The following is a 23,526-nucleotide window of genomic DNA, read 5'->3' as shown; positions in this document are numbered from 1 at the left end:
TGGGTGTATATTCCTCTGTCAGTGTTTTATTTGCTTTTGAAGCACGTGTGGAGAGGTGGTGCTGCTGTGCGTGGCCCCCTGCTTGACTATCATCTGCACACCCTATTTTCTCACAAAATAGCCAGAATAAATAACATTTTAATCATTAAAAATTCTTACCCAGTCCCCTCCCTACTGCATATTTGTAGCCCTGAGTTCAAGTAGGCACGACTTTATTCCATAACTACATGCAGGCATCGTTGCCTTACTAGTTCCATGCTGTGCAAAGTGCTCAACATGGCATGTTGTGTGTAGAGGACAAGTGTCAAAGTGTTGTTTTAAACTCACTGTGTATTCAGAATCAAGTGGAACCAGTCAAATAAACTGCTTTGAACTGGTGTGGTGTTTATGTGAATGACTGTCGGGTGCTAGTGCTCAGCTGAATGAACCCACTGGGCAATATGCAAATGAAGCAGGCAGTATGAGGAAGGATCTGACCCATGATTATTGTGCGGCTCTTTGCTGTATCCTTAATAGCATTTTACTACAACTACTTTGGTGGATGTGGAGACGTAAGTGGTGAAGTAGTGGCAGTATGTACTGACTAAGCTGTTTTAAAAATGCCAAACTGTGCAACTGTTGGTTAAATGTGTTCTTTTAAGTGTAACCTGTTGTGTTAAAAGGCAGCTGTGTGGAGGAGGGAGCCCCCATATTTCTCTGTTATCTATTATATGTATTTGTCCTGTTATAGCGTTTCTCAGTACTGCTGATTCATCCAGTGCTCTTACTGAAACTCCTGCTGCACCACCTCACCCTCACTCTCTCCTGCGTTCTCTTCTTTTTATGTTGACCTCGGTACCAAGGTGAAATGTCTCACACAGCGTCCTGTGTTTGTGTGTGTGTGTGTGTGTAGTGTTTGCTTTCCCTCGCTCCTGTTGCCTGAGAGAGCGCCCATGAGAGAGGAAAGGGGGATGGGAGTAGCGGCGGGTAAACACAGCTACTGAGTGGGAGTCGAGAGAGAATTAAATGCACATTGTTATGATTGTTTCACACTGATATGAAAAAGGACGATGTGTTAAATGAAGACTTTCTGTAGTGAGATCTTGTGTCAGCATTTGTCGACAAACAAAAAGGAGTTCAGGCTTTGACTCCACCTTTAACCATTTCTATCAAAGTGTTTCTACGCATTAAATGCTCATAATTAAGTCTTCTTTATGCTCAAGTATTTTAAGCAGAGTAACTGGACAAAGCACACATGTAATACTCATGCATTATTTACAAAACATGTGCTCATGATGCCTATAAGATCCTTTTATTGTCACTGCAAATAGACCAACGTTAGGGTCCTAAACACAAAGTAGTCATGATACTGAATCTATGTGGTACATACTGTACTGTACATTTTTACATCATATTAAACAGCTACTCCTAACCATGAGCATCATGTGAACCATGAGCTAATTAACTAGCGCTGCCAGCTGGCCAAAAAACAGTCTGGATGCTACAGAACAGTTTATCTTTTGTTGAATATTTTAGTGGATTCAGAATTAATAATTGACTTAGGCACTACCAAATAATAAGACTCTGCTTGTGCAGCCATTTAATAGTTCTCTAGATTAATTTACTCTTTTTTAGGTTCATCCACCCATGCTGCCTTTGTTGAAACTTTTCCAAAACTGAAACTTTATTCTCTTCAGTGAGAGTTTCATTTCTTTACATGCACAAAATATTCTGGTTTTTGTCTTTAGTATAAAAAAGACATAAGCAAGAAACTAATGTATTACTCCTGTTTACTTACAGCTGTGTATATTCCGATTAATGTCCCCTAACATGCTGTTCATCATGTCAAAATATGGAAAAGTTTTCCATCAGTGACAGACTTGTTTGACCGCATGAACACAGCCTCCTTCTTTCATTCCTTCAGCCACCTTCTTTAAAAGGTTGACATTGTGATATATATCCCAAGAAATTGTTGATAGCCAACAACGTTTAAAAAAGGGTGTGTCTTCTTTTCCTTCTGACCAGAAATGTGGGCTTTTCTTTCTAGTGGGTGTGCATCTCTACCCCACAGTCTTGCAAACTGCTGTCAAGTTGGTTTGTGCGCAGTCATATCCATAACAACGCACAGAGGCGGCGGTGCTGCAGTGGTTAGCATTGTCGCCTCACAGCAAGAGGGTTCCTGGTTCAAACAAGGGTGGGGGGCTCAAACCCCGGTGTGGAGGAGCCCTTCTGTGCGGATTTTGCATGTTCTCCCCATGTCAGCGTGGGTTTTCTCCGGGTACTCCGGCTTCCTCCCACAGTCCAAAGACATGCAGGTTAACTGGTGACTCTAAATTGGTTATAGGTGTGATTGTGAGCGTGAATGGTTGTCTGTCTCTATGTGTCAGCCCTGTGATAGTCTGGCGACCTGTCCAGGGTGTACCCAGCCTCTCACCCAATATCAGATGGGATAGGCTCCAGCCCGCTCGCAACCCCTAACAGGTTATGGTTATGGAAAATGAATGAATGTACAATGCACAGACTATAAACAGGCAAGAGGCCTATGTCATAAATTTCCAGAGTAATACTGGCATGTCCCGACGTCTCAATCAGAAAATGCTTTATTTGGAAAAAAGGCCTAATTTGGAATATTGAAATGAAATATGCTGTTTACATGACCATTACCAAAGTCAGGATATTGTCACATTCAGATTAACAGTCTTCATAGTAGCCAGATATCCAGGCGTGTTCTTTTAATCTGATGAATTTGGTGATGGAAATGCCATAAAAACATAAAATATCATTTATGATATAATATTATATATCATGCCATATTTTAGCATTAAGAATAAAGTAGACAGTAAATCTGAGGGATTACAACTTTGCAAAACATCACCATGTGTTGTGTCTGGGCTGGAACAGTGCTTTTTATATATGTGTTTAGGGACGGATGAGCCGTTAAAAGAAGATGAACAAAACTACTGCAGATATCCAGTGTGGGCTTCTGTGTTCTTCTTATTGCCTGTGTTGATGTGGGAGAGGTTGTGCTGGTTTAATTAGAAAAGGGACGAAGAAGCAGCAGGAGGAGGACAGGAGAGGAGAAGAGAGGAGAGGAGATGAGCAACACAATAAGAATATAAATAAAAATGCAGAAATAACTTTTTAAACCATTTGATCTTAGATAGAATGTTAAATTCCAAAAGTTGTGATAAGTGATTGGAAAACACTTCAAACCCTTCCTGTAAATCCAAGTGTTGCTGTAGTAGTGTCACAGCTCTCATTGATTTAATGCACCGGTCAGGTGAATTGTTAGCGTTCTTGTTAGCGCTGCATGGAGCTAAAAGGTGTGAGCTGTGCTAAAGTCTGTTTGTGACCTTGTCAGCCAGAGCCCCAGCAGCAGTCTGTTGAATTAAGCTGATAAGGACCTGCAATAAGTGCTCTTGCCTCAGGGCATTATGTCCAGTGAGAAGCCGCTCGGGTGTAGCGTTGATGCTTCAACCTCATTAACTTCACACACTCTGCCACACCAGGATGTCCAAGCACATGGACACGCTGCTGAAAGGCAGAGATGACAAGGTAAGGCAGAGACGCCTCAAGGTTGGTGGCGTTAATGCAGGGTGGCGGGTGGAGGCTGTGGAGTGAGTGTGGAGTGGCTACAGTAATGCTAGCTGGCAAAAGACCTTATGGCAGGCCTCAGGGATTAGTCCAGGCTTTCCCTCCCTCTCACTTCTCCTCTCTGCTGGTCAGAGGATTTACCGACGCTTGAACCAGATGCTAACTTGTTGGGCTGTCGACAGTGTCAGCATGTCCAGAGTGCTTGGACCAAAATGCTCAGTTAGTAAAAAGTTTGGATTTCATCTGACTTACCTTTCGGCCATGGCATGAAGGGACTGGTATCTCAGTGTGTGACCTGGGTGTAGGTTGATGTGAGGTGTGATAGTGAGACTTTGTATTATGTGTGGTAGCAGAAAAAAAGTTACAGTGAAATAATAAGATGTTAAAGGTAATCATCGAAACTGACTAGTAATAATTGTTGTAATTGGATGACATGACATTGATCTCTATGAAATTAGGGATTGATCATGTTATTCTGATGCTTTATAGACCTAACGGTTAATCAAGAAAATAAAAGGCAAATTAATCAATTATTAGAATAATCATTAGCTGCAGTCCTGCTAGTAAGTGAATGTTTTCTGCTGTAGTCCGATCCCAGCGCAACCTGTACCCATTACTACCCTCGTAGCCTTGAGCAAGGGCATGTAAGAGTATGTACGCTGGAGTGCTCCAGCAAATGACACTGAAATTGGCTTTTGTCTCCCAAAAAGCTGCAGTATGGCACTCTAGCTGGCTGAAAATATGTGATAACATTGCTGAAGATCATGATAATGGTGTGACTTAGAAAGAATGAACAGATATTAAAGTGTGCTCAGTTTTCCTCTGCTTTCAATATACTGCGAAAATTCAACAAATTTGCTTGTTGAATTAAAAAAATGAAAGGAAATAGTTTCCATCATTCTTCTGTTGGGCAAATTGAACACTGAACTGAACACAAAAGGCACCAATAAAAACAAATACAGTAGAAGAATTCAAAATATTTTTGAAGACATAACTCTGACACCCTCTGGCATTAAAGGTAACGTGAGTTTTTAGTCACACATTGCAAGACTACCATTAAATTCCTCCTGAGATTATTTCCCATCTCAATCCTGGTGGAATATATCACGCCAAACCCTCTTGAAGAAATGTGGCATATTGACAACTCCTTATGTTTCCACAAAAACACAGAATTCTAGAAACACAAAATAAAAGGCGCCATATGTCGACAGTGTTCTTGTCAATTCAGCATCAACATAATCTATAAAGAGAAACTGTATTTGTGTGATATGTCACCATCCTCATTTGGTTAGCGGCACTATTTTAGTGGGAGGAGACCATGAGAATGGGAGGTTAACTTTTTCAAAAATTAATTTTTGTCACTAAAAGTTGCTGGTTGGTAGATTAAAATAAACACCAACTCTTGTTCACTCCACAGCTCCACCACTTTCTCCTCCTTTTCCACAGTACAAGAGGACTAAAGTGCAACACACACCGCCACCGTACGCCGCGCGTCAAAACGCCCGCCTCCATTATATTCTATGAACCAACCCACACTGACTCTGGCCGCCGCGCCGCACCGCTCTGCTTCAGCCCACTGCTCTATTTCCAGCGCAGCCGGCGCTCATGGTGGCGCTGCGAGAAAAGCCTTTCATGTACGTCTCGTCTTGTAGGATCAACTCCAATTGTTTCAAATTTTTAATAAGACGACTTTGATAAGAAACTCACCTGTGAAATTCAAGTTGTTGTTGCCTCAAAGTTTTTTCCTCTTCTTCTTCTGTTACTAGCAGTTGGCATCCTTTGGCAACTAGTGTAGGTACAGCCACCTAGGGGGCTGGGGTGGGAAATACATGTTGACGGTGCTGCTGCGCGCCGCTGCCAGTGTGTGTTGGGGGGCGGCCCTTGATGGCCACAGCGCCGCGCCGGCTCTAGTGAAACTTTCGTGATTTTATTTGGCATTGGAAATTTGTATGCAGCAGTGAAAATCATTTTGAGTAAGGCAAACATTACTCAAAAAATCCCTGAGTGCATTTCGCGGTCTTTCACAATGTATTTATCGAGCAAGTTGACATCGCGATGACGGTTAAAAAAAACAACAATACATTGTGCAGCCCTAAAAGCAGTTAACTGTATTAAGTATTTGGTCACCCTCCTCCTCTTATCTTGCATCAGTGTCCTCCTCCTTTCCGTCCCTTTCCTGGCTCCTTCGCTGCTCTCTGACTGACAGCCATTCTGCATGTACTATGAGAGTCTCCCTGCAGCCTCGCTGCTCAGCGGCCATCTGTTGAGGCCTCAGTGCCAGGCTCTGTGTGCCAGAGCACGGCCCCCATCCAACCCAATCTTCTCCCCCAGCTGTCGGCCTTCCTCCCCCAACAAACCCCTCATTGTCACACGGGCCTCCATGCTAGCCCACTGCACTTGCCCTGTGTAAACGAGGAACTGGCAGTTCATTTGCGTCAGAAGCGGGCGGGAGGAGGGGGTCTCCTATTAACCAGTACTCCCCGCTCTCACTCTGAACGCCACAGTGGCCCCTCTGTGCCTTGTTGTGTGGCCATGTATGTTTTTGTGGTTGTGTGTGTGTGTGTGTGTGTGTGTGTGTGTGGATTGGGGTGTGTAGGCGACTCCCAGGTTTTGTAATGTATTAAAGAGGCTTTTATAGGGTTTTGTGGGATTAGGGGCCTCTGCCGCTGATATGTGATCATGTTTCAGACAAAGATGTGACATGGAGCCTGTGTTTGAGGGTAAGACCAAGGAACCACATTCTTATACTGTCATTTACTGGTATGTGCCACTTCTACTACATATTATAGTGACACACACTGGAGCCTTTGAATGCAGGGAGATACTTTGGAAAGACAGGCAGAGATTGAAGATGTTGCTGCTGTAATGCTTGAACTGTATGTCGGATTAGTCTCTTATGTAATACTGTGATGGTGAAGCCGGCTTGCTAGCATCATATAAATACAATGGGTGTCAACAGATGTGTTAAAAGGACACTAACAAGTAGATCTGTGTGATGTGTCACACACATATCTGTTGTTTATTTTTGTGTAAATTGGCAAGGGCTTGACTCCAATCCATAATTATTAAAATAATCTCAGCAAGGCATTTTAAGAAAATTCGTCCTTGTTTTGTGAACTGCACCCACCTGTTTTTTTCCTGCAGGTTTTAACAAAGACCGGCAGGTCTGGTTGATTGCAACACCTCAGTGGGACATGGGACTGTAGAGCGAGTTATTCTCTGCCCTAAGTGTTTTATTTTTTCAGCACACTTCCCTCAAACAAAACGCAGCACTGAGTTGTGACTTAAGGCGGGGCACACCAAGCCTGATTTAGCTGTGGGTGGTGTCAAAGTAGTCCCGGGTAATTGTGATGTCTGACTGCAGCTGCTTTGATCATTATGTAATGGCTATGTGTTAGTGAGTCAATGATTCAAATCTCTCTTGTAATAGCCCAAAAGGCAACGCCATGGTTGAGCATATTAGATCGTATAAGGGATAGTTGTTCTACATTCCCCAGCTGTGCAGTCGGGTTTCAACTGAAGTAAATTTTAGCAGATAATTCAAATTTTATTAAAAGGACACGAAGGAGGAGAAAAATATTAACACCCCTCAATGTGACATTTCCCCCAGAGGTGAAATATTAAGTTTTTTTCATTTTAATATTAAATATTAAAATGAAGGTTTACAGAAAAAAAAAGAGTCATTGGAAAGTTAACTGATAAACAGCTTTCTACAAAAACATGGAGGCAGACTTAATTAAATGACATTGTAAAACCAGCTAAATAAAACAAGGTTACAACCTGAGGTATGAAAGAACAGATTAACACCCTCCCTCTGGACAGGTGTAATTCTACTGACCCTGCCACACCACAACATGAATTCAGGTTATTAACTATTATCTGTTGTCAAAACCACCACAGAGCATAGATGTTGCCAAAATTCCCCACTGGCACCGACCTTTTAAACAGGATGTCTGTAATCAGCAAAGTGAAGTGATGAAGTGCTCACCCACTCAACATGGCACGTAACAGTCGGCGTTTGAATTAATCCATGAAAGACTAACATACAGTGTATGTTTAAGTTCAAGAGGGACTTACGGATATCACATCAGGGATCCTTGAAACCCTTTTAAGTTTGTTAATTTGAGGGAAAAATCAAGTCCTTGGAAGTTTTTTAAAAAGTGGGCAAAAATAGGTCATTGAAGGTGCTTGAATTTATATATTTTGTGCAAGAAATGGCGGCACAGTGGTGCAGTAGTTGGCATTGTCGCCTCACCAAAGACGTCCAAAGACATGCAGGTTAATTGGTGACTCTAAATTGACCGTAGGTGTGAATTTGAGTGTGAATGCTTGTCTGTCTCTATGTGTCAGCCCTGTGATAGTCTGGTGACCTGACCATGGTGTACCCTGCCTCTCGCCCAGTGTCAGCTGGGATAGGCTCCAGCACCCCTGCGACCCCGAACAGGATAAGTGGTCACGGAAAATAAATGAAATGAATAAGCAAGAATCGAAATTCTCTCAGTCTCTATGGCTCAACTTACACAACATATTGTTTTGCTGTGCTGTGTTGGTGAAGGCAAGAGACCAGGCAGTCTGCCATCACTGCAACACAGCACAATGAGAAGTGTTCACACAGTCAAGCCTCTCTTTCTCTCTTTTTAATTGTATGTGAGCTTCTTTAAAGCCTGCAAAATTCTCATTATAAAAAATGTCAGGGTTGTAACAGTAATTAACCTTGATCTGTGTCTCAGATATGCCATGTTGGGTCCTTGGATTGGCCTGAAAAGTCCTTAATTGATGGTTAAGAAGGTGTAGGAACCCTGTCACAATTATTTGGGCCTTTGGTCATTTCTAATGATTTGATAATTAAATAAAGACCTCTAAGAAGGTTGCAGTGCACAGTCATTAACAAGACAGCAACCCCAGAGCTGGATTCAGTGTTTTGCTCACAAGCACTTCAGCACAGTGGCAGAAGGATTTCTTCCTCAGTCTCTAAGCTATAGTTTTATTGACACAAAAGAGGGATGGCTGTGACAGGAGCACTCTAGTGTAACACGACCACACCAGGCAGTTATCGTATTGCTTTTGGGCTGCGGTGCACTGTATCTGAGGTTCATTGAAATAAGTGAATGTCCATGGGGACGCACTTCCAACTGTGTGAAGATCCAGGCTATAGTGTGTTTCTCTCTGTCTTGTCTTCCTACTCCTTTTCAGCGACACTTGTTTTACCTGTTGGACAGGTTGCTGAGCAGCTCGTTGTGTGCTGGTGACGCTCGGTCTCTCTCAGGCGCTCATTATCAGGAGGATCATTTATGTGATGTTGTCTTTTAGGTGCAGGGTTTGTTTTCTGTGACCTGAGCGCCCATACATGAAGAGACATAAAACTTGACACCAAACATTCATTTTGCTGACATGAAAGTTCGGTTAGCAGTGTTAGATATTCAAAAACAAGGTCTGGTGATGCATATCCTAATCGAGATGTTAGTCATATGTCACCAGCAATAACACAAGGAAATGCACATGAGTAATGACCTTTCACTTTTCTCAACCGTTCAGATCAGCAGGAAATCTAGCAGCTAGTTCATCCTGAATTATCGTCTATTTTCAGTTAGTTAAAATCCGGCTAACCCAAAGGTGAGAGCAGAAAGTCCGTCTGTTGGGCAGTGTGTGTACACAGTGCAGAGTCATTGTTTCTCTGATTCATTCCTGTCATTGCAGCACGGCCTGTTATCATTTGTTTGACTCCTGGTCTTTATTTAACTTCTCATGACTTGTGTATTTGTTGTCAGGTCTATTATAAGTCCTACAACTCACGGTTGTGTGGGTGGAGAAGCAAGCCACAGAAAGCGAGCTGTACGAGATGTAAGATTAACCCCCTTTGCTCTCCTCTGCTTTCCTTTCAGCTGAGCAGCATCAGCAAGGCCATCAACTCCACCGAGACGCCTGTGAAGGAGAAACATGCACGACGTATCCTTCTTGTAAAAAATCACATTTCCAGACTAATATCAGTCGAGTTTTTCTGTTCTGTTTAAATCAGTAGCGTGTGGCACTGCCTTTATATCACTACTTGTAGTTTAAGTTCTATGTAAGGCATCCATATCCATATCCAGAGAGACAGAGTTGATATTTTCCCAGCATTTACCTTCATAGAGAGAAACATGTCAGCACAGTTAACATGTATCATTACATTTTTGGAGAATGTTAATTATGTAATTTCATGTATTTCTTGTTTGAACAGAATGTTTGAGTGGGATTTAACAACAGTAAACATGATTAGGAAGTGCAAGCCAGTGGGATAATACAAGGAGAAAAGGCAGTTTTATTGGATGTGTAGTTGTGGAGGGAAGTGAATGCTTAAAGTCGCCACCTTTTATGTGGATGTCCAAATAGCGATGATGGTAAACTTAGTCGATTGAAGCATTAAGTTCCCCAGTGTGTGCTATATTGGCCAATATGACATGATGGTGACGTAGTTGGAGGCATATTATAACAGGCTGTTTCAGCTTGGATTGGGTAGCTAGGAGGTGTGCTCTAGATCAGTGGTTCCCAGATGGTCCAGCCATGGGGTCCATATTTGTCCATAGTCATTAGTTCAAGGTCCACACAGTTTAATACATTCAACATCATACTTGAGTTTGACCATGTCTTGGAGCTAGTTTGCTGTCTTTGTCAAGTAGCTGTCCGTTAGTTACTCACTCTACAGCAGGGAACGGCACTAAAAAATAAAAGCTCTGTGCTGAAAATTCACTGTGCTTCAAAATAAAGTGTGTCTTTACAGACTTGACACGTTCGTGAGTCACTTGCGGTCCATTCAGAATGGATGCACCACCCACCAGTTGGGAACCACTGCTGTAGATGCTACTCATACACAGCATTTCCTTGTTCTCTACACATGTATTGCAAACTAAGAAAGTTTCCAACAGCAAAAATGGCATCTGAAAATATTAGTGCAGAACATGTTAAGGATGAGGATAAATTCTCTAGTGTCTTGGCTGACTCGGATATTGAGCCGTATTTTTAGTAGAGCCAGCATACAGCTTAAGAAATGCGACGGAGAGAGGCTGAGCTTAGGGTTGCATGGGAGGATATGTCTGGCAGAAACACCCCAAAACCTGAACATTGACTGGTGGGGCCTTTGCTGAAACTGCCGTCTGATGCCAACAGAAACTGAATCATTCTGCTGCATTGACTTTCAGTGTGGGCAGTTTCTGTTGGATGCTGTCGCCGACGCTGGAAGAGCTCGTTTGTGCACACTTTGCTTTGAAGTTTTATTCTTCACTTAGACAGAGGTATGTTGGAGATGTTCTTCAGAAAGAACCAGCAGGGCAGATGATCATTGAGCGAATATTTTTTTCACTGAAAGCTATGTTTTGGCCATCAAAGTAATAGCTACATTTCATCAGAAGCTAGAGCACAATGCATCCTGGTACATGTAGGCATGGCTCTGCAGGCAGGAGAACTCATATACCTATATATACCATCAACACTGACTGGACATCCACTTAAAAGATGGCGAGATTTCCTTTTAATTATAATGTATCCAGGCAGGATAAGGTAATGGGATATAGATTGAAGATTATCTGTCAAATTTTCAAAATAGAGGGAACCAAGGTATAAAAAACATGATTGTGTCTGTTTTCATTTTTCATTTCATTGTGCCTTTGTGTGGGAAAAGTAAGCTGTTGTATGCAGAATAGCCATCAGCCCTGTGGTGGTAGCTTCTTTAACAACACGACAACAGGAATCATCCTGGGGACTCACAGGGAGAAGGGAGCCTACACCTTCTGGTCCTACGCTCTGGGCTTCCCTCTGGCTGGCAGCTCCATCCTCAGCTGGAAGTTCTGCCATGTACTGCACAAAGTCCTGCGGGATGGACACCGCAATGTACGACACCAAGTACCCTTCTCTTACTGACTCTGACTATGACTATCTATGACACCTGGGAGATATTAATGGAGCAGAAGTGCTGAGTGATCAAAGACCAGACTGATGCAGCATCATGACTTTATTAAAAAGCTGGAAATATAATGAAACAAATATTGTTAGTGTGATGAAATCGAGACAAAACTCTCACTGCAGAACTTACATGATGTGATTATTGACTTTATATCGTCTTTCACTTGTATACATTTTTTAATATTGGCTTTCGTCCTTGTTCTGTCGTTTGTAACAAAATCTAAAGTAGATAACGTTTAATCTGCACATTAAGGCTTTGTCCTGAGGGCAAAAGCCTCACATTTGTTTAAATTTAATGACTTGAGTTCATTCAAGATGTAACCTTCACAGGTTCTACAAGACTGCATGAGGCACCACAGTTCTCTCGTTGAAATTGGGAAAATGTGGGTGAGTCTTCAAGGTTTTTTTAGTACACAAAAGAATGCAGTAGAGACTCAAATTAGTGGTGAGAGTAATCTCTTGTGAAGCCTGAAACAATGACCCCCCTGTAAGAGAAAAAGAAAGCTTCAAATTGATGAGGTAATTTTTAAAAAAAGAAAGCTTTTCTCACTATTATCTGTGCTTAATTGTTGCTTGTCTGCTCCTGCGGTTTCCAGAGCAACCTCCATGACAGATATGGACAGCTGGTGGCTCTGTATAGCAAGCTGCTCTGTACAAAAATGGAGTTTCATGTGAAAGTAAGTGCATCCTCTGTCGAATGTCACACCTACAACATGTTACCAACATGCACATGATAGATGATTGAAAGAAATGTTAGGAAATTCACTCTGTGAATGGGAACAGGCACTAAACGTCCAAAAATGTTACTCTGCAGCATTCAGAAATCCCGCCGAACCTGGAGGCCACTGATGAAGTCCTGGAGCGCACTGCAGGAACCGACATTAATAATGTGTGAGTTCACTGCTACTGCAGAAAGTGCTTTAAGTATCTGTTCAGCCTTAAATCCTCAATCATCATCATCAGTCATAAGCACAGCTGCTGCCACCTAAACAAGTTAAAAAAAAAAAAAAAAAAGACAAGCCCTGCGGCTCGTTTGATTCCACAGGGTCACATCATCATTGTCTCTGAGCGGGGCCTCTTTTCTGTCTAACGAAAGGTATCAACTTCTCTCCTGTAGGTTCCAGCTCACAGTGGAGGTGTTTGATTACTTGGACGCGGAGCTGAGGCTGGCTGAGACAGGTGAAAATAAAACCCGCCTCCCACCTTTTCCCCATCCTACTCCTCCTAAGGAAGAGAAACTTGAGCTAGAGCCGAGGGCTGCGGCCTGCTGACATTATCTATTTATGTACATAAGGCGAAGAAAGGGTTATTGTGAGCAACTCTTGTCCTGCCTGTTTTCACAGAGAGTGTGGTTCGTCTTTTTTTTTTTTTTTTTTTCTTTAGAAAGTGATTTCAGTCACCATGCCGTCCTCTTTTACCCAAATTAGTTTTAAGTGATGAGGAAATGCCTTCAATTAGAGGACATTAAGTTGATTTCCTCCAGAGTAACTACAGTGGTATGCTCCTCCCATGCCTGCGGGGTGGAGGCCCAGGATCATGTCTCATACACCATAAACAAATTCTGCTACTGTGCTGTGAAAGAGGTGTACTTGTACTTTGTTATCCAAATAGAATCAAAAAGTTTCTATTTAAAATTGTGCATAGATACCATCCTGTTAAAAAGCTAATATCTGTCACTTCTTCCAAAATGTGAACAATAGATGCATTTTTATAACTGTGAAACTATTGAATGTGTGTTTGTAGATTGTTTTCATGCCAGTGCTTTTTAGTTTAATTTACAGAAGAACTTTTAAAAAAGACGAAAAAGATATCAAAGATTGATGTATTCCCGTTTTTTTAACAATCCCAATTTCTCAGCAGACACAAATTACATAATTAACATGAAGATAACTTCACAAAATATATATGTAAAATTATTTGACTTTAAAGACCACCCTACTTTTTCTGTAAAGAGCCTTCATCAGGATGATTTACAGAATCGTTACAACCTGTGTTTGCACCATGAGAGGCCTCTATCAGTTATCCAAAGAGGATTAGATATATCAATACAGGCTGCTGCAGCACATACATTAGAAAGTGACATCCAAAAGGAATACTGAACATGAGCTGTGTGCTTCTGTCTTTGATCTCTCTCCCAGTAATCCGACAGCTCAACACATCCATCGCCATCTCCACGCTCACATCAGGCCAGTGTCGGCTGGCTCCACTCATCCAAGTTATCCAGGACTGTAGTCACCTCTACCACTTCACCGTCAAGCTGCTATTCAAGCTGCATGCCTGTAAGAACAATTATTACTCCAAAAAATGCCATTTAGCTCTCAGCCTGTAGATTTAGAGAAAAATGTGTTTAAGTGACGGTTCACCCCTTTTCCTTTTACTTGTAGTGCTATTTATCAATCTGGATTGTTTTAGTGTGAGTTGCCAGGTGGAGGAAGACGCCATTAATGTTAACACCCCACACTCTCACAAGCACGAGCCTCTCATCCGCAAGAGGATACACACTTCCTTTTGTGTGGTTATACGGTTGTTAGGTGTAGTTCAGTAGAAGGAAAATAGTTTCTACATGAAACTGCTCACAATAAGATCTGTGGATTAACTGGAGTAACCACGTCATGATTTCTGCAAAGAGATATTGCTGTTGAGTTTTTACACATTTTTAAATATATATAAATATATTTTTGGCGCTTTGAGCACCACAAGCCAAGTGTCATCTAGTTCCATTATATCAGAGAGAAGGCAGACATCTCTATGGCTGATATCTCCAACACTCAGCAACTCACACCGAAATTTGGGGTGAACTGTCCCTTTAAATATTCTATATCAATTAAATAAAGCAGGTCAATTAGGGCCCTGAGGTTATTGATGTGTCTCAAAGCATAAAAACTTTGCACCATGTTGTGGATTTCAGGTCTCCCCGCTGACACCTTACAAGGCCACCGTGATCGTTTCCATGACCAGTTCCACAGGTAGGTCGTCCCCGGCCTCAGGCTGAGAGTGAATGAGAGTGACGGCGTCACAGGGGAGAGAGTCATTAAGAGGAGTGTGCAACATAATACTGCCTCGCCCAGGAGTGCCCATGCAAATATGCCCATCACTGCCTCCCTTCCCCCACCCCTTTGTGATGTGTCAGTCGGTGTCACAGTCAAAGAAGTGTGTATATCTTTGCTGCTGAGCTCAGAGAGGAATCTCTAGGGTGGGGGAGATGGTGCCATGAGATTCACACGTTTAACATTTATCACAAATGGTGTAGTTTAGTTGTTTCACGTAATGCTTCATATGTATTTTAGTACAGTGACGCAGTTTGCCATACCTTACCATATCTTAGTAATAGGTGCTAGTACGATACTAACTTGTTGTCCTTTGTCCCGCAGCCTTAAGGGCTTCTTCAATAAAGCCAGAGACATGCTGTACTTCAAGAGACTGATCCAGATCCCCAAACTGCCTGATGTAAGGGCTCAGAGGGATGGGGGGAGGTGGGATGACTTCAGTGCTGAGTCACAGCCTTCATCTTGAATGTCAAATACTTTATGTTGAACCTAATACTACCACTGTCAGCTACAAACTGGAACTTGGCTTATGATTTATGTACACAGCTGTTCAACCGTAGATAAAAGGATAACAAGCTGTTGCAGATTTAACCTACACCCACGTTTTGTCCGTCTCTTTGTCAGTCTCCACCTAACTTCCTGCACGCAGCCTCACTGGCCAAGCATGTGAAGCCAGTGGTGGTCATGGCTGATGAGGATGAACCGGAGCAACAAGACGACGACGATGATGAACCTGAGCCGCTCATCGAGGTCAGCGACGTCTCGACATCCAGCATGCAGTCACAGCCACAGGTACGGCACGTTGGAACACTGTGTAAAATCAAAATAAAGACAGCATGCAATGGTTTGGTAAAGTAAAGTAAGGTAAAGTAAAACTTTAATGTCCCTGAGGGGCAATCAGACTAACCCACAGATTCCAGTATCACACACTGTCAGAGGTAAATCATGGACAATAAGTGGTCACTGCTGGTTGAGAAAAGCAATAGCAGACAGGACACAAGACGATCTGTAATGCTTAGTGTTACATTTAGGGAGGCAAAACCTCCACTCTGATGGAAGCATCCAAAACTCAATATTGAGGGGATGCTGAGAGTGCATCATTTTGGGCCTATATTCCATTGAAAAAAAATTGACGCGTTGAGTTCTTATTTCCCCAAGTGTATGTCAAAGAATTTGCAAATCATTGCAATCTGTTTTTTGGAATCAGGGCTGTATACAGTACTCACAATAGTGCCATGACCTTGTGTACACTTTTTTTTCACGTCATTATTTTAATTATTTTCGCAGCAGCTGGACATATTTGATCAGACGTTTGGACCTCCGAATGGAGGCTTTGATGACAGGTGAGCCGGGATGTTTTTCACAGTGACCTGTGAATGTCAGTCTGACTTTCTGGTCTCAGTATGCAGTCTGCGCCAGCTCACTGTGACTGTGTGTTTTCTGTCTGGCAGGGATCTCCAGATCGAGAGCCTGAAGCGGGATCTGGAGTTGCTGAGAGCAGAGCTGGAGAGGGTGAAAGCAGAGGTAAGGACTGTTGAGGCTGAATCACCCAAAGGTTTTTTGTGTGTGTGCATAATGGAGATATGACAGCAGAGGGCATTATTATCTACGTGCAAAGGAATCTGGGTCATGTGTTGGGTGGATGCAAATGCTGCTCCTGGCATGTGGAATGTGGCAAGTAGCCTCTGAACGAGACGAGGGTGTCCTTTTGAGATTGTTGACGTCATGGATATGATTCCAGCTGGCAAATAGTCCAGTTTTTTTTGAGTGTCATCCCTCCTCTCTGTGCTGTGTGTCTTCTGCTTTTCTATTTGTACAAAAGCAGACTTAAATTACAAAGACCAAGTGATTTGATTGGGCTGGTGTTAGTAAAAATAAATCCATCCTGTGGGATGAAAATTTCATGATTGTCATGTTGAATATTGAACAAACTGGATTTGCACTGACACTAGTAGATTAAATGCGCATCTCTCTTTTCCCCCACCTCAAGGCTCAGCGCTACATCACACAGCTGAAGTCCCAAATCAACAGTTTGGAGGCAGAACTAGAGGAACAGCGTGCACAGAAACAACGTGCACTCGTGGAAAATGAACAACTGCGCATGGAGCTGGAGGCTACACGTCGCCGAAACGCAGAGCATGAGAGCTCACAGGCCGTCTTTATTGAAGCAGAAAGTAAGATATAGTCATCACTGTCTCTCGTATACATGGACAAAGTGTGGTCAAGTGCCTGTAATAACGCTGTCATCTTTTTCTCGTTTTGCAGAAAGAGCACAGGCCACTGAGCAGCGGTACAATAAGCTGAAGGAGAAGCACACAGAGCTGGTGGCCAGCCATGCTGAACTACTGCGGAAGGTACAGACGGACTGCAGGCCAGTCCAGAGATGTTTGTTTTAATTAGATGTCAGCACCTGGCAGTGTGTGGTCACACTAAATGTGTTAATGTGCTGACAGAGTGCAGACACTGTGAAGATGCTATCAGCAACCCAGCAGACGCAGGAGGAGGTGGAGAGGACCAAACAGCAGCTGTCGTTTGAGGTTGATCGAATTAAACAGGAAGCTGACATGAAGGTTGGTGGTTTGATGTTTTCCTTTAAAACAACATGGAGGTCTCAGTGTGGCAGTGCAGTGTGGATGTGCTGCTAATTCTGTTTAATTGTCACTGTAGCTGGAGGAGCAGAAGTTTGAGATGGAGAAGCTGAAGAGAGAGCTGGATGAGAAGATGGCAGAAATTCTGCGCATCAAGGGGACTCTGCAAAGCAGCGAAAAGGTGAGTGTGTACCTGTGATGTCATAATACAGCAATGACCTTGAGGATGTTTATCTAATTCACCATCATATAGTAATTAGAATTGTTCTGGGGCTCGAGGCATGTCATACATTTCCGGATAGACTTTCCCTCCGACACTCACAGCCATCTGCCTCTTCTGGCTCCCCTCACCACTCTCTCTCTCTTTGTCAGTCGTCGGAAGAAATGAACAGCTCAGTGAAGTCTCTGCAGGCAGAGAAGGAGCGTCTGATGCGATCTGTGAGCGAGAAGGAGGCGGAGCTGTCGTCTCTGCGGCAGTCTGCGCAGTTGCAGCAGTCGTCGCTTGAGCAGGAGCGAGAGAGGAGCAGCAGGGAGCTTGGAGAGCTGCAGGGCAAACTGCAGGAGAAGGTCAGTGAGGACAGTTGAGCCGAGCTCAGCACTGTGAACGGCAGATGAGTCTCCGCTTAATACTATTACTGTATTCAGTCTGTCACTTTAAAGGTACACTATGCAGAATTGTTAGTTACTGCTTCTAAATGCTTGCCAGTAAAAGGCCCAGATTCACTCTTATTTGGAGTTTCGCCTCACGTCTCCTGGATGCCTGCTGCTTACGGTCTTGCACCTGGTTTCAACTTCATCATAAAGCCCAAACCTTACTTGAGTGCTGTGGGGGTACACGCCCATAAATGTCCTAAACGCAGAGAATAAGAAGAAAATACAGGCAGAGGGCAGAGTTCCTGCAAAAAAACACATCCACACACCTCTAGTGGGTCATAAGTGATGATTGAGTGGGATTACTTCTGTCAGAGTCTATACATCATTTCTTAGGAAACTGAAAGTGAATTGCAATTTTATAATAGTGGCCGTAAGATAATACTCACAAGAGGTGAGATTAGGATGTAGAGTTTCTTCTATTTTAGTCAAATTATTGGCATGCAGTTCAGACTTGTATTGTACAGTATACTACTAATCAACCTCTGACACAGTCAGCTTTTAATGCAAACTTAGTAAACACGCTGTGACAAATCGTGGCGTCCAAGCTGGTTGACGACACATGTTCTGCCATCTGTGTCTGCCATAATGGATTGATGAAAAGGAAAATGTTTGAAGCAATGTTTATTTTGTAAAAACATGGCCACAAGAGTAGACTATAGCATAGCGACAGTATGAAGGAAAGACGAGGTCTGAATGCTGCAGGAAACGTGTGCTGTAGTGAAGTAGGTAGTGAGTGTTTTCACTGATTCATCAGGCTACGCTCTGCGGAGCGCATAAACATGAAAATGAACTGAATAGCTGTAGAGGCACTCTATGAAAACAGCTCACATAAGTGGCCTCTGAACAAGGCCGTCCTCCATGTAAATGTAGTCAATGTTAAGCAGGAGCTTCTAAGATCTATTTTTAGTTAAAAAAGAAAGTCCTCTGTTTGAGGAAATGTGTTTCAAGAGCTGGTGCACACATAAGAACAATCAGTGGCTAAGTGTCCATGCACAAAATTGTCCAGTTTTTGCCTTTATTCGGATAAAGACAATATTCTGACTAAACTGTTTTTAAATTCAGAATATTGTGATATTCGGGGTAAAAGTGAAACATTAGTGTGCATCTAAGCATACACACTCACAAAAACAGCCATAACAACACAATCACAAGAACATGAGTCTATTGAGTGTTATTGATACAGTTTGTTGAGGGCGATGATGGCAGAGGGCACAAAGCTCCTACTGTAGCATGTTTTTTTTTTTTTATTACAGAAAAGACCTGCCACACTTGAAAACATAAAGCAGAATGTGTGCACATGGATGCATTTACACGGAGAAATGTGCAAATCTGTTGTCTGGACTTCCTGCTCTCAACTGTACTCACTGCACCTAAATAAATGCAACGAGGACACAGGCTTCATTTGATCACTTTAATCTCGCAAAAGATCTTGTTGTGGATGAAACTGTATTATCGGGCACAGTGGGCTGTCCTGAAATGTTCTGATACAAAAACAATCAATAGTCTAGTTTATGTTTGTCAGTATATTTCTCCTGTCACTGACTAGTATTAAACCAAACATGTGTGCATGTGTATTTGTGTGTGCATGCATATAGGCAAGTCAGGAGGACCAGCTGAAGCAGCAGCTTCTGGAGGAGCAGTTTGCTCTGCTGCAGGGCACCGTCACAGAGGCTGAGAACATCATCCAAGATGCTGTCGCTAAGCTGGATGATCCCCTTCATATACGCTGCACCAGCTCTCCAGGTCAGACCCCTACTCTGTTAATTCAACAGACATAAACCGAACAGATTAACAGCAAAGTAAGAGATGTGTGTGTTTGACCATTCACAGTATGTTGTTTATTCTGGAGACTTTACCAAAGCTTATTTTATTTAGCAATCCTCTGTTTGTCCTCCAAACACAGATTACCTTGTGAGTCGGGCAGAGGCCACACTGGGCTCCGTGGACAAAGTGAAAAAGGGCCATGCGGATTATCTGAGCAACATGGGGGGTGAGTTTGCTCTGCTTGTGTTTCAACATGATCCTGCTGACCTCTTGACAGTTTGTGGCTGCTTTGTTAACGTGGCATACTACTCTCTCACTGATGCTCTTGTAACCAGATGCTGGAGGGCTACTGAGGGCTCTGACCCAGTTCTCCCACTTGGCTGCGGATACAATTATCAACGGCAGCGCCACTGCACACATGGCACCTACTGACCACGCAGACCGTAAGGAAGATCTGGATTACCTCATTGGCATTACACCAGTAACACTTGTAGTCATTTTAATCATCATTACCCAGGCCATTCATCCACATGTAGAGCCACATTGCAGTTATATGTAATGATAGATTAGGTGCTTCAAGCTGCATTTGAGAAGCGAGTTTTAATTACCGATGTAAAAAGAATGCAGCATTGTGGCTGATAGTTGATCAGTGCCCCTTAACACCCCACAGGACTGACGGAGAACTGCAGAGGCTGTGCCACTGAGAGTCTGCAGTTTCTAAAGGACCTGAAGGCTAAGACCACACTTCAGAGGGCAGACCCAGCCGCCATTCGCGTGATCGTTCAGAAGATCCTATACTTGGGCCAGGTGAGACACACTAACACAAAATATCTGTATTCATTTTCTATTAAGTGTGTTTTGATAATTCCAGTTATTGACAGGGCAGGATGAGGAGCCCCAGGTTCACTATATGAGATGAAAAGCTGCAACAATTCATCGATTAATTGATTAGTGTTAACTATTTACTTTGAATTAATCCCTAACTAATTTGATAATTGTTAAATCGGTTTGTGTAATATTTTAAGCCAAAAAAAGTCCAAAATTCTGTGATTCCAGCTTCTTAAATATGAATATTTTGTGGTTTCTTTATTCCTTTATGACAGTAAACTGAATATCTTTAGGTTGTGGACAAAACATTTGAAAATGTTGTCTCGGGCTTTGGGAAACACTGATTGACATTTTTAACCATTTTCAGACATTTTATAGACCAAACAACTAATCCAGTAATCAAGTAAATAATTAATCGACAATAAAAACAATGGTTAGTTGCAGCCCTAGTGAGATATGAATAACAGTTCTGTTTAGAAGTATGATGATAAATAATACCTTGTGTCGTCTGTAACCAGTGTACAGTAACCTATTGTAGGTTTGTTGCAAACAAAGAGGCCGATCATACCGTTTATGTAGCGTTTTTTAAAGCATTCCTACCACAGCTTGTTTCCGGGAGAGAGAGGTAAATGTCAGTCAGCAATCCACCACCCACAGCTGATTAGTTTGTCGCACAGTAATTTACATTTAGAGATGAACTCTCAATTTAACCACTTCATTTTTTTTTGCTTCCAATGAGGCCAAAAATAAACTGCTGAGATGGAGATTTTGCATCTGGCTTTGAGTCAGTGTCAGTGGGTGTTTACTGATGTGTAACAATTTTAGAGTCCCTCTGCAAAAAAGAAGAAATCCATGGGAAGCACAGGAAGCAGTGTGATTTAATGATGATATTTTATGATTTTGTTTGGGTTGTCAGATCTCATTTCTCCATCAAGACCTGTTAACATTTGGGCTTCCTTTGAATCAGTAATGTTTTACATCCTTTCAAATATTGTTTACTTGTATTAAATAGCAATGTTTCCTCTTGTGATACGCAGGAGCTGCGGCCAAAAGGCATGGATGTTCGTCAGGATGAGCTTGGAGATCTGGTTGATAAGGAAATGGCGTCAACATCAGCGGCTATTGAGGAGGCAGTCCGCAGGATTGATGTAAGTAATATCAATTTTACTTAAGGATGTGCTAATATTATCTTTAATGAAGTTACTGATAATATTTTGCAGTGTATCACATGTAACTGATAAATGTTACATATGTTTCTGTATTTAGGAAATGATGAATCAGGCACGAAAGGACACGTCAGGAATTAAACTGGAGGTCAACGAAAGGTTTGTTCATTTTTGGGACTTGAAACACCAAAATTGATAGAATTTTATTGATATCAATGCCAATATCAATTCTGCATCTCAGCCTAATTTTTATTGATTCCTGATCAGTATTATATGTGGGGGAAAAAGTAGGCCTATGCAGCCTTTTAGTGTTTTTTTTAATATCTTAGTCTGAACACAGTAGATTAAATTAGAGAATATTTGTACGGTATTCATTTTATTATTTGGCTTTTATTAGTCAAAGAAAAAATCTGCCTGCCTGTGTGGCGTTATTGTTAATATACCGGACATTTACCCTTGGTAACAGATGTGCTCCTCAGTTGGTACGCTGTTGTCCTTGAATACATGGCATTTCTGGAATTTAAGACCATGTTACGTGGAAGGATTTTTCAGTTCTGGCCGTGTGTTTCCAGTTCAACTTGACGTTATCATTTTACAGACAATGCAAGCAGCACTGTTGTCGCCTTTCTCTGTGTAATGAAGCCACACTTTGGACCGTTTCTTCCTCCCGGCCATGACGCTTTCTTGCAAGTTCCCAGCAGCGTACAAGCATGAGTTTGATGTTATTGTTTTGTAACACACAGCTGTCAGAAAAAAAACATGCCTGCATCAATAAAAGCAACTGATAAGCTTGGATGACACGATACTGCTGGATCAGACAATTTGAAACCGGTTCTCAAATCCCATCGCTAAACAAGATGCAGCATCCGAGTTTAAAGGTCCAGTCAGCGTGTAGGATTTAGGGGGTGGAGAAATGGAATATAATATTCATGGCTATGTTCATTAGTGTGTAAACATCTGAAACTTAGTTGTTAGCCGTTAATACCTACATAAAGAGCAGGTCGTCTTCAACAGAGTTTGCCATGTTGTTCAACAGAAGCCCAGAACAGACAAACAAAACACTGGCTTTAGATAGTTTTCGCAGCAACCACCGTTGGCACACGGGAAAGTTTTACTTGGTTGCATTTTGCAACCTCACAGCTAGATGCCACCAGATCCTACACGCTAGATGTGTAATTTAAATAAAACTGTGGGGTACAGTCGTAGTCCTTCAGATTCTGAAACCTCTCCTCAGACTAATAATTGTATGCAGAGCACAATATCAAAATGCTTCTGTTTGTGTTCCCTGTCTTCCTGACTGATAACCTATTTTGTAACAGAATAAAAACATATAAATCACTTTGTACATTTTGTTCTAAATCTGTCGTATGTCACTCTCATTACAGAATCCTTAACAGCTGCACAGACCTGATGAAGGTACTATAGTTTGACGTGTTTTAACTTACATCTTCTGTATTGCCATAGTGTACCCTGAATATATCCTAATTATCATCCCAATTTCTTGGTTCTCTTCTGTCATCATCCGCTCTTCTGTAGGCCATCCGCATGCTGATCATAGCATCTACAGACTTGCAGAAGGAGATTGTGGAGGGTGGGAGGGTGAGTCAACACTGTTCTAATTTTGAATCCAAAACTGGCAGCTCTGTTTTGTTTGAGTTAGACAGCTTTTCTTTTAGAGCTCAAACCAGGAGCTGCTCTGCTCCATTCAGAAATATAAGTAACAGGGCTAACAGTACTGTTGTGCTTGTTCAGGGTGCAGCCAGCATTAAGGAGTTTTACGCCAGAAACTCTCGCTGGACTGAGGGACTCATCTCTGCTGCCAAGGCTGTGGGATGGGGAGCCACCGAGATGGTGTAAGTTATACAGGACATTACATCTTATATTCTTGTATCATTCAGTGCACTAAGTGTAGCATTTTTGATATCAGTGTCAAATTAATTGTGATTCTTTTTTTTGATTCTTAGCGTGCTT

General features: G+C 42.3%; 1 protein-coding gene across 3 annotated transcripts in view; it reads left to right on the top strand.

Moving 5' to 3' along the window:
- The window catches only part of hip1rb (huntingtin interacting protein 1 related b), a 31,381-nt gene that overhangs the window by 3,737 nt on the left and 4,118 nt on the right, over window positions 1-23,526 (top strand). Inside the window, exons 1-27 of one of the 3 annotated variants that reach the window (XM_049578988.1) lie at window positions 3,475-3,534; window positions 9,456-9,519; window positions 11,294-11,436; window positions 11,839-11,895; window positions 12,105-12,185; window positions 12,323-12,399; window positions 12,626-12,687; window positions 13,647-13,787; window positions 14,417-14,474; window positions 14,880-14,955; window positions 15,180-15,347; window positions 15,843-15,898; window positions 16,007-16,079; window positions 16,546-16,729; window positions 16,821-16,909; window positions 17,009-17,125; window positions 17,223-17,324; window positions 17,516-17,710; window positions 19,393-19,540; window positions 19,701-19,787; window positions 19,897-20,004; window positions 20,232-20,368; window positions 21,427-21,537; window positions 21,656-21,714; window positions 22,941-22,971; window positions 23,092-23,154; window positions 23,308-23,408. In XM_049578988.1, coding sequence (XP_049434945.1) covers window positions 3,490-3,534; window positions 9,456-9,519; window positions 11,294-11,436; window positions 11,839-11,895; window positions 12,105-12,185; window positions 12,323-12,399; window positions 12,626-12,687; window positions 13,647-13,787; window positions 14,417-14,474; window positions 14,880-14,955; window positions 15,180-15,347; window positions 15,843-15,898; window positions 16,007-16,079; window positions 16,546-16,729; window positions 16,821-16,909; window positions 17,009-17,125; window positions 17,223-17,324; window positions 17,516-17,710; window positions 19,393-19,540; window positions 19,701-19,787; window positions 19,897-20,004; window positions 20,232-20,368; window positions 21,427-21,537; window positions 21,656-21,714; window positions 22,941-22,971; window positions 23,092-23,154; window positions 23,308-23,408 — 2,633 coding nt within the window. In that variant the 5' untranslated portion in view covers window positions 3,475-3,489. Of the gene's footprint in view, window positions 1-3,474; window positions 3,535-9,455; window positions 9,520-11,293; window positions 11,437-11,838; window positions 11,896-12,104; window positions 12,186-12,322; window positions 12,400-12,625; window positions 12,688-13,646; window positions 13,788-14,416; window positions 14,475-14,879; window positions 14,956-15,179; window positions 15,348-15,842; window positions 15,899-16,006; window positions 16,080-16,545; window positions 16,730-16,820; window positions 16,910-17,008; window positions 17,126-17,222; window positions 17,325-17,515; window positions 17,711-19,392; window positions 19,541-19,700; window positions 19,788-19,896; window positions 20,005-20,231; window positions 20,369-21,426; window positions 21,538-21,655; window positions 21,715-22,940; window positions 22,972-23,091; window positions 23,155-23,307; window positions 23,409-23,526 lie in introns of those variants that run through there. The other 2 variants (XM_049578987.1, XM_049578986.1) reach the window with 2 other exon arrangements.

Source organism: Epinephelus fuscoguttatus, linkage group LG6 (assembly GCF_011397635.1).
Source record: "Epinephelus fuscoguttatus linkage group LG6, E.fuscoguttatus.final_Chr_v1".
NCBI lineage: Eukaryota > Metazoa > Chordata > Actinopteri > Perciformes > Serranidae > Epinephelus > Epinephelus fuscoguttatus.
Note: the sequence above shows the minus strand (reverse complement) of the source record. Positions and strands in the feature narration are given on the sequence as shown.